This window comes from Sinocyclocheilus rhinocerous, unplaced genomic scaffold (assembly GCF_001515625.1).
Source record: "Sinocyclocheilus rhinocerous isolate Xijiao unplaced genomic scaffold, SAMN03320098_v1.1 scaffold797, whole genome shotgun sequence".
NCBI lineage: Eukaryota > Metazoa > Chordata > Actinopteri > Cypriniformes > Cyprinidae > Sinocyclocheilus > Sinocyclocheilus rhinocerous.
In genome coordinates this window covers 498,901-509,981 of record NW_015632978.1, presented here as the reverse complement: position 1 = coordinate 509,981, position 11,081 = coordinate 498,901, and the positions used below count along the sequence as shown (strand labels likewise).

The 11,081-nt window shown below is 38.0% G+C and overlaps 1 protein-coding gene across 1 annotated transcript in view; it reads right to left on the bottom strand.

Annotated features, from left to right (window-relative positions):
• Positions 1-712: 712 nt before the first annotated feature.
• LOC107743094 (plexin A3-like) overlaps positions 713-11,081 on the bottom strand; it is a 182,559-nt gene continuing 172,190 nt past the window's right edge. The window contains exons 24-31 of the mRNA XM_016556207.1: positions 9,879-10,038; positions 8,772-8,875; positions 8,560-8,656; positions 7,896-8,086; positions 6,949-7,118; positions 6,510-6,722; positions 5,482-5,632; positions 713-4,212 (exon numbers count right to left, since the gene is read on the bottom strand). Of these exons, the coding sequence (XP_016411693.1) occupies positions 4,117-4,212; positions 5,482-5,632; positions 6,510-6,722; positions 6,949-7,118; positions 7,896-8,086; positions 8,560-8,656; positions 8,772-8,875; positions 9,879-10,038 (1,182 nt within the window). The 3' untranslated portion in view covers positions 713-4,116. The remainder of the gene's footprint in view (positions 4,213-5,481; positions 5,633-6,509; positions 6,723-6,948; positions 7,119-7,895; positions 8,087-8,559; positions 8,657-8,771; positions 8,876-9,878; positions 10,039-11,081) is intronic.

Here is an 11,081-nt window from a genome sequence, read left to right as displayed (position 1 = left end):
AAACGACATGAGGGTGGGTAATTAATGACAGAATTTTCATTTTTGCGTGAACTAACCCTTTAATGTGTCCTTGCTCAATAAAAGTATTAATAAAATCCTACCACAAACTTTTAAACGGTAGATCATGGTTTTCACGAATACAAATACATGAATATGTTCTGATTGGCTGTGATTTTGCTGCATCGTGCAGCAATTTAGCTTTCATTGTGGACAGAAAAATAACTTGTCACTGGGAAAGTGTCATGCTGTGTCTGATTAGCACACAGCGTACTGAAATGTGCCGTTTTCCATCTATATTCCTCTGTTCGGATATACATGTCTGCAGGTGATGGCAAACGCAATTGGGTGCAATCTAACATAACTGCCTTTCCAATTGCAAAATGGTTTGTAAGAAAATAAAACAATGCACAAAATAATTAGTCATATTTGTTTTTTGTGTTCTTGCAGTGTACATATTCAAAAAGCTCAAACTATCGTTTATCCGAGTCCAGAAGTGCGTAGGTTTCACTGAGACACTTGTCTTTATTTGAATGAAAACATCAAGCTCTTGAGACAAAATAGTCCTTGCAGATGATTATATATACAAAAAACAATTGTGGAAAAAAAAACATTCAAGAAATATACAGCATCATCCACATATCTTTTAATTAGCAAAAAAAAAAAACACCATGCTTGTCCTTTGAACATTACGGTAGAATCCAATCTTTCAAAAACCTCGCACAGAGTAAAAAAAAAAAGGTGCAAATATATACAAAACACTTCATTGCAGCCAGAGTTTTAGACTCTTTCTCACGACTCCCTCAAACTACTTAACGAATTAAAACGGAATTAAAACAATAATTTAAACAAAAACAAAAAAACATTTCAGTCCAATAATTATACAAAATATATTTATATATTTATATAGAATTAAGGACTAGGCATAGCAGTTGCCCATTAACCAGTCATCCAATCAACCAGTCAGTCACAAAGCTCTCCAGACACGTTAATAAACTCCATATATTTCTGACACTGTAAACAAGTCTGTTACAATAAAATTGATTAAAACATTTGGGATAAAGAGACAAACCGACAAATAAATTAGAATTAATTCATCTGAGACAAAATGTTTTTTTCTTTTTCTTCTTCTTTTATAACTAGAACATTGACTGAAATGTAGTTATGGATCTAAAACAGACATTTTCTTCTACTGTATCTACTGAAAAAACACCACAGTTATTTTTCCACTCACTCCGCTCCGTTCCTCACAAGTTACAGGTGCTTTTAAGAGTATGCCGTTTCACCACACGACGAAAACAAACTGCAAAGCGCCTCATTTGGCTCTGAGTTCTGCTGTACGAAACGAAACGGGCGATTTCTGATATATGGCTATCGGCCGAGGCGTCGTTAGTGTTAGCTCTGTCTTCACCAGTCTACCTAAAAACACCCCGGTGGGCAGTTGCACTTAACGATAGTCAGAGTTATCTTACAGGCAGTATGTACGCGACCAAGCTAAGTCCACTTCCCCCACAGTACGTTTGGCTTTACTCACAGTATAGAAAATCAGATGTAAACCTGACGGCGTGGTTTCAACCAAGAGGTGCTAAATCAAAAAATTTCAACCACTGATGTTTAGTTTTCAGCTTTTTTAACGTAGATTTATGATTGCGTTTCATTTCTCAAAGTGGTTCGTTCCAGACGTCGGATATTGGGTTCGCACCTGCATTGCTGACGATGCAGCTTTGGCAAACAGGCAGTAATTCCTGATGTATCGTGTTGCAAGAGGTTGAAATGCCATAACGGATCCAGATTCATGAGCTGACCCCATTCCCCCAACAGAAAAACAAACCAATGTTCAAAAAGATTCTGCTTAATTATCATCCTGCAACTTTTTCATATGTTAATGAGCCCCACATTTAGTTCAAAACATCCTGCCTTCACAATTCCAACAACAAAAATTTGGCTTTTGATGATGAACGGGGAATCTTGTTATCCCATCCAAATCCATGCGGCAAATTTGAAGGCAGGTTTAATTACATTCAGTGAGAGTTTAAAATATCCAGATACATTATGCTGTTGAAATGCACAAGTTTTCAAACCATGACCCTGCGGGATGAGGTCTAGAGTTCCTAAACCAAAAGTTGTTCTTTTGTAGCCAAATTAAGGCAATAACGATTAGTAGTTATTAGCAAATCCAATACCACAGGGTAAGAAAGGGCAAAATCTATCGACGTAAGATGTATTCAAAGGTACGTGATTCACTTTGATGGTCATTGAATATTTTCATTCAAACTCAATTAATAAGGCCCCGATGGATTTCCCTACTGTTTTAATGATCCCACATTACGATGGGTGTTTGTTTGCTCGAACTGACCTTGGTGAAGTAGGTTTTTTACATTTTAAAGACGATGTTGAAAGCAAATAGTTCTCCCTGTTGTCCTGGCTGTGATCGTCTGAAGGTATTTTGTGTCTAAAACTGGAACATGTATAATGAGGCAAAGATTTTTGCAAGATATGCTCAGTTATTCATGCTGTACATTCTCGGTGATTTTACGCAACACAAAAACACAATCGATACGCAACTAGACAGAGCAGAACTCAGAACCACATATAGCAAGGAATAGAAAACAGCTGAGAGTACTTTGAAATTCACGGACGTATCACAATTCGAGTACCTGGAATATAACGGTTTGCAGTTCACCTCCGTGGCAGCAGAGGGCGACGCCACCGCCACGGAGATGAGAAAAGTCCGATAAAGAGAAGAGAAAATGACTTAAGGCCTTGTTGTTTGTGTATACAGACAGAATCGACACAATCGTTATAATCGATCAAGCAAGAACCTTGACAAGGTTGTACGGGGGACGACTGAAGAACGGACGAGATTTGTCTAGCTGCGGACTTCCGTGTCAAAAATTGCATTGGCCTGCTGAAACGGCGAGAAAACAATCCGAGTTGAACAGTCGTCCCTTCGTTGTGCTTGGCATTGTGAACACGTTTTGGCTGCCATTTGGACGGAACAACAACAGGGAAATGAAAAAGAGCGCGACTCGCCAACTGCTAACGTTGAAAATTTAGAGTCAGGACGGTGAATCTGAACACACAGGGAACTTAAACTCATGGCTTGCAGGTAAATCTGAGAGTTATTGCTCTAGATGGATCTACTACATTAAAGATGCCTGTCATCAAGGGACAAAACTCGGCCCTCGCCAACGCAGTCGTGGAGAAGAACCACAGAATCCGAGTAAACACTCCAAACCTCACAGTAACACAGCGGTGTACAAAAAAGCAAAGGGAGCAGAAATGCCCCCCCCCCCAAGGGACGATCGCCCATCCTGGGGTACATTTCGGCAAGGGTTCGGGGAGTCATATCCGGACGCAACGAAAAGGCAAGCTTCAAAAGATGCTGATCCATACCTCTTGACAAGAAGAGGTCCATTTGGCCCCGTAATCACAAAAAAAGAACGAAAACGAGAGAAAGGCGCTTTTATAGGTCTATGGCAATTTCGAGACGAGGAGGAGAAGGTTCCTCCCATTCAGCCCAGCCTCAACACTACCCATAATGCATTTGGTCTCCATTATTGATTCATTCCGATATAAATATCTTCATTTCTGTTAATGGAGCTCGTCGCACGATTGTGATTGTTTTTGAGGCGTCTCTATGAAGAACTGTTGATATGAAGAACTGTTTTCAGATTACCCGCCGAATGCATTACTAAAACATGTTGCTGCTTTTCTCTCCCAGAAAGTCAGATATTTTCTTCCATGGCACTATCTTGGCAATTTGGCTTCCAAGGCAAGAGCACGTGCACCTTTCCTCATTGGAATGTATCTGATCCACAGTAGTCCGTGTTGAATAGTTTGTTAGGCAGGCCGATATGAACGGCGTTCGGTCTGGGCATTAGGGAGTGCGGGCGTTTGGGCGTACAGGTTCTGGTCCAGAAAAACATTGGGCTTCGTATGCTGTGCTGTGGTTCCTTTAGAGTTGATTGTCCAGTGTTTTAGCCTCACCTTCTGCTAGCACAAGCCGTGGATATTCTGACACGGGTCGGTCCGCCGGACTCCATCAATTCAGTTTCAACCCTCCCCCCAAATCCCCTGAACGCTTCCCCTCCCGTCCCGTCCAATCCGTCACCGCCCTCAGCTGCTGCCAGACATCAGGTTAATGGCTTGTTCCAGTTTGTGTCGTAGCTTGTGTTTGCGACAGTAACCGTCTCTGTCCAGGGCTGTCAAAATCTGAGAGGAGGAAGAGAGGGGAAGAGAGGAAGAGGCCATTAACTGAAGGCCGAACCCATGTAATAATTCAATATTCGACATCGTTCTGAGCGTGAGAGTTTGCGGACGCTCACTGGAGCTCATAATGACAATGATAAATGACCTCATCAGATACGGCACCGCACATTCATCAAGATCAAACCGCTAATACTGAAACAACATTTGCATTTCAATTCAGATCTCATGTGCATCTTTAAACTACCGTTATAGCAATTTGCACGACCACTACCAGGGCTTATGTTTCTCATGATCTTACAAACGTTTTGATTTAAATGCTTCCCTGAATCCCTGAAATTAGTACTGTTTAAGTTGTGCCTACTGCATATACAGTCTGAATTCAAATGTTTTTTTTTACAAAACTACTCAATTTCTACTTCATACATACATGTTATATACTTTATACACACATTATATACATACAAAAAATCTTTTAGATTACTTTTAGATTACTTCTAGATTAAAATTTAGATTACTTTTGACATATCTCGTTTTTCACATTGATTTAAATGGGATAATCTTGTACCATATTGATATAAAAATACAAAGAGTATATATTCCATTTGTTGTTATTAACATCATGAAGTGCATTAAACATTATATTACATTATAAAAATGTAATTTAATCTAATTACAAGTACTTAATTTTTGGAATCTGATTACATAATCCAGATTACATGTAATCAGTTACTACCCAGCTCTGTATATTGCATTCACATTTTTGCTGAAATGTAATACATATATAATCACATTTTAATATTTATATTAAATATCAATATTTTCATTACTGTATAAATTTTAAATATTAAATATGTATATATAAATATTTAATAAGTATACTTATTAATTAAAAATATTAAATTGGGTGTTGTTGCTTTTATATCTGACTGAATACTTGTTTGGTGATGCTATAACCACGTTTGAATATTTATATTAAATATAGAATTATTCTTATTATTGTATAACATTATAAATATTAAATATTTATATATACATATTTGATAAGTATACTTATTATTTTTTTTTAAATCTGAAATTGGGTGTTGTTGGTTTGATATCAGACTGAATACTAGTTTATTAGAGATGACGCTTATCTCACAAACTGAAAAACCAACCACTTTATACTTTAAACCCCTCCAAACACTTGACTCTTGGCATGCTAGTATGCTGGTAACAGTATGCGTAAACGTGTAACGTTTAGAACGGGATGTAAAATAGAGTCCCAGGTCTCACCTCTTCCTTGTACTTGTTGATGTAGAAGTACAGTTCACTGAGCGCGCTCAGTGTGTTGAACTCATTGCCATGGAGACGGGACTGCTCTACTAGATAGGCATCCATGTCTTGATCGCTGATACTTGGCATCTTGCTGATGTCTCGGTAATATCTTGAAAACACACACACACACACACACGTTAAAAATCATCTACTTCATATTGTAAATGAAGAGTTTGGAGTTAATCTACTAGAGAAAATGAAAACTAATGAATTTCAGTTTATGCTGCCTAGTAAAAGACTGTAGTGCAAATTACTAATAACTGGCACCTACTAAAGCAAGTACATTATTATTATTGCTTACATGATATATTTTAGTATCGAGACAGTATTATAGTTTTTATTAATATTTTACATTTTTATTTTCGGTTTTTATTTAGTTAAAAAAGTTTAGTAATGTGTGTTTCTGTCATTTTCAATAAATTTTTTTAAATATGTCCATATTGTTTTTAAAATAATTTTTATTAAAATTTTAGTTATTTTATTAAAGCTCAACTTGATGAAAATAAGAAATGTTGCCTCGGCATCTAGCTGAAATAAAAACAAGTTGTATATATTTAAATTTTTAAATATATTTTATATCAGTTAAAGGTTTATTTCAAGTAGCAAAATGTTTGTTATTGTTTTAGTTTTAGTTAACTATAATAGCCCTGGTTAAAGGGATGGTTCACAAAACAGCTGATGGTAGCCATTGACCTCCATAGTATTTTTTTCCATACTATGGAAGTCAATGGCTACCAGCAACTGTTTGGTTACCAATACTCTTCAAAATATATATTTTTTTGTGTGTTCAACAGAAGAAAGAAACTCACACAGGTTTGGAACAACTTGAAGGTGAGTAAATAATGACAGAATTATCATTTTTGGGTGAACAAAAAAATCAGTATCCTTGCAAGTTTTGAACCTAAAGTACAATCTTTCAAGGTGTTTAATTACTAGGCTATACCAATCAGATCAAGTCCGTGGTATTTTGAGGCATGTGTCCGTACCTCTCCACCCAGCTCTTGTAGTTCGGGATGTCTTTAGCATAGAGGAGCTTGTTTGACGGAGAGTCTTTGCCCAGGCGATGCTCAGACGTCGAGCAGGAGTCCATGAAGGTCTGAGCCACCACTGACAGACAGGCGTCTGTAATACTGTTCTTGTGGATGTCAAAGACAAACTGAGGGTTTTTGATCACGTTGACCCAAAACCGCAGAGGAAGGCTGGTTTAGAAAGAAAGAGAGAGACAGTACAATAAAATCTGATTATGTCCAAAAAGCTTTTTAGTGATTGTGGTCTGTCTTGAATCGCACTAAAGTACATTATTTTTTCAATTGCTGCATTCCCGAAACAAATGGAACTGAACTGGCAACCCAGCAGGGCTTCAAAACAATCCAAACAGATGCTGCAGAAAATGAGGTCAAAGGCAGGAAGTGCTTGGTATCTCACCAGTTGCTCTTCCAGGTGTGCCGTACGTCCGGGTCGGTGATCTGTCTCTTGTCTGCTTGCTCATCCAGGAAATCAAACATGTATTTGATGGCCAGCGGGAGAGCGCTGCCGCGATGGGCCGTACTGAACACCGTCTCAAAAAGATCGTCCACAAACTTCTGCAGTGTGCCCTAAAAACATGACACATGAGAGTTTACAACATGCTTTGGAGTCACATCAGGTGTTTTGAGGCACTATTCACATTTTATTGAAAAAAATGCTAATTGTGAGGTTTCAATTTATGTGTTTTAAATCTTTAATGTTATGGATGTCAAATGATTATTTTAGTTAAATGAATGATTAAATGGATTGTTCCAACTTTTTATTAGCAGTCCGCTTTATAATGTACAAATAGTTAACTGCTAATCTTTTTTTTACGTTATTTACTCACATTATTCTTGTTCTAAAGCTATGTGCTTTTTATTTTTTTCAGTACAATACAAAATTACACATTTTTGTCATACAACGACAATTTCATAATGACCATGCCTTTTCTTTGTGTGCGAACAGACCAAATTTCAGTTATTTACTAATAATCTTCAATTCGGATGAAATTTGGCTGCATTAATCTCCATTTTCAAAAATGGTACACTACCATTCAAAAGCCTGAGGTTGGTACGATTTAAAAAAATATTTTCGAATGAAGGCTCACCAAGTATTTATTTAATAACAAATACGCTAAAAACAGTAATATTGTAATATTATAATTACAATTTAAAATAACTGTTTTCTATTTGAATATATTTTCAAATGTGATAAAAATATAAATCCTGTAACAATCCTTGAACAGCTGATGTTAGGGTGAGTAAATAATTTTTTAACCATGGTAAAACACTGTAGCATACAGCCTTGAGTGGTTTATTGCATTAAAAAACATACGTTTCCTGTGCAGAATGATGTTTATGTACCTTGGTAGCCAGTAAGCGTGTGAGGTAAATCTCAGACACCATCTTGCTCCCACGATCTCCCTCCCGCTGGTCTGCGTGCTCATGGTTCTTCACCAGGTGCCAGAGTTTGGTGCCCGTCTCTTGGTCAGGTGTGATCATGGGAGCCCTGGATCGAAGGCTGTCTGGACTACTAGACGTCCTCAGCAGGCTCTCTATGTACAGTACAATCCAAATGAGCATGTTCTTCAATCTGCTTCTTGACAGTGCATTGCAGTTTACATATCTTAGTCTGTACATCTAAACTGTTTCTGAATCATTATCTTTCTAATAGCTGTGTCTCAAAGCCTAGTGAGCCGAATCAGCGTTTACTGTCTACAAGTATAGATGTCTAAATAAACATCATCATGACTGAAATGGATCCTCTTACAGTTAGTCAGACATCTTAAACATTGAGAGCATGTCTATGATATCCAAATTGGCTGTTTAGCTTACTAGGTTTTGAAACACAGCCTACAGTATATTATTTTATTGAATGGCTGGTGAAAAGATCTTGGATTCCCATTTGAGCCAAACATGCTGCATGTGGCATGACACAAAATGCTGGAAGAATCAATGATATATTAAACAAACATGGCTAAAGCCGAGGATTGTGTGGCGTAAAGCGATCTGAGAGACTGAGGCTTACCGTATCGACTGAGAGAGCGAGTGAACGTGAAGGAGTTGGCGATGTTGTAAGCGGATACTTGCTTCTGAACCAAAGCCACCAAAGACCCATCTGTCACCTGAGATCGAAAATGAGAACTATAAAAAAAGCATCTCCATTTTTGTACAGCACACGACAAGCATTTGTAAATTTGCATAACATAACGGAGCAGCTGCCAGGAAACGTTGTTTAACCTGGTAGTGCGCCAGTGTGTTCAATCTCTTCCAGTCGCTCTCGATCTTTGTGGTGACGTCTTCATCTTGGAGGATGATTCTGGTCAGTCGACCCTGCCGCCATTCTGGAGAAGAACAGTAAACACAATAGCCTTGGATGATGTTTCTGGAGTATCAAAGGTAACATTTATGCAACGTTTTCTGCACTTTCTCTCTAATAGTCAACATAATGTCAAAACTGACTCTATTTACTGGTCTTTGCACTGTGCACAATTCACAAGTGCATGCTTTTCTTAAGAAAACTAAATCGTTTTCATAATCGTTCTTCAAAATGTAATAACTGTCAAAAACTGACTTTTTAACAAAGGTCACTCAGGTGGCGTGGAATTATATTAACCAAATAGAAAAAGAAAGTTTGTCAAGCCTAGTGCATTGGATTGACAGACACAACGGTAAACAATTAGACAGACAGACACAGACAGACAGACCGACCAAACGAAATGACAGACAGACAGATAGATAGACCAAACAAATGATAGACAGACAGACAGACAGATAGATAGACCAAACAAATGACAGACAGACAGACAAACAGACAGATAGACCAAACAAATGACAGACAGATAGATAGATAGACCAAACAAATGACAGACAGATAGATATATAGACCAAACAAATGACAGACAGACAGACAGACAGATAGTTAGATAGACCAAACAAATGACAGACAGACAAACAGACAGACAGACAGATAGATAGATCAAAACAATAGACAGACAAACAAAATGGTAGATAGATATAGACATAATCATAAAGAATGAGACAAAGAACGATAGATAGAATGATGCTGTAGACAGACAAACAGAACGATAGACCGAGAGACAGACAAAATGAACGAACAAAAGACAGACAGTATGATAGAAAGATAGACAAACGAACGATAGACAGAAAAACAAAAGACAGTATGATAGAAAGATAGACAAACGAACGATAGACAGAAAAACAAAGACAGACAGACAGACATAATGAACAAAAGACAGACAGTGATAGAACAATAGACGGACAGACACAGCAATACAGACAGACAGACAGATAGACAGAATCAGACACAGGCGGTGAGTTCTTTACCCAGGTCCATGTCGTCGGCCTGTGGGCGCTGTGAGTACGGGATGCCTTTGTAAACAGCATCTAGCAGCTTGTCCTTCACCTGAGTGATCGTGTCACAGTTTAGCACCTTAACAGGGATTTCTGTACCGGCCTCTCCCTCCGGAGGAATACACATGAGCGTCTGAGACAGAGCAACACAGAGATTCGGGATAACATTAGCAACAATAGAAAACATGACAATATTGATCAACAAGATGACCAGCAAAGACACAAAAACACGTCTCCATTAAAATCTAGTATGCAGACCACACACACTAACATACACATGGACTTAAGAGGGTGCGGAAAGGTCATGGGACATTTTATCATACACAGCGGGAGACTGGAGCTCTATTTGGCCCGGCTCTGCCAGCATATCAAAGATTGATCGGGATCTGGTTTCATGCCTCGGCCTGATTTATCATAATAGCCATCTTAGCTTTAACTGTTATGTCAATGGTGAAATATTTATCCGCCTGCAAAGCGGTATTCAGAATATGTGAAACACGCAGGTTTTGATAAAACGGTCACAGATCGATAAAAACAAACGGCAAGAGGTGATTGATCCGGCCACAAACTAGGATTCATATGACATGTCTGAAGGTAAAAGATACTTTATGCTGAAGTGTGTAATATTTTTGATGTTTAATATGCAGAGACAACCATAAGAAAGACATTTATAGGTTTATTCCCCAGAATAGTGTAAACATCTTCTCTGCTGTGCTAACAAAATATTGATCTGTTTGTTTTTAGCAGCCTAACCAACACAGCAACATTGAGTCAACCAATGGCATGACTTTGGGGGCAGGACTATTTGTTTGACAGACCAATGACAGACAAAGCAATGTTCAGCAAATCTTAGGGGAAAAAGTAAATGAATGAACAAACAAGTTAAAATGTACAGAATTTGACATTATTAACATTTTAAAGGGGTCATATGATGCGATTTCAATTTTTCAAGCTCTTGGTGCATAAAGAAGATCTGTAAAGTTGCAAAGACTAAAGTCTCAAATCCAAAGAGATATTCTTTATAAAAGTTAAGAGTCAGCCACGCCTACCTAAAACGGCTCGTTCTAACACGCCCCCACATATCTACGTCACTGTGTGGGAAGATTTGCATAACGCCACCCAAATGTTCACGCAAAGAAAGAAGACGTAACTTTTATTCTCGCTGTAGTATTGTAG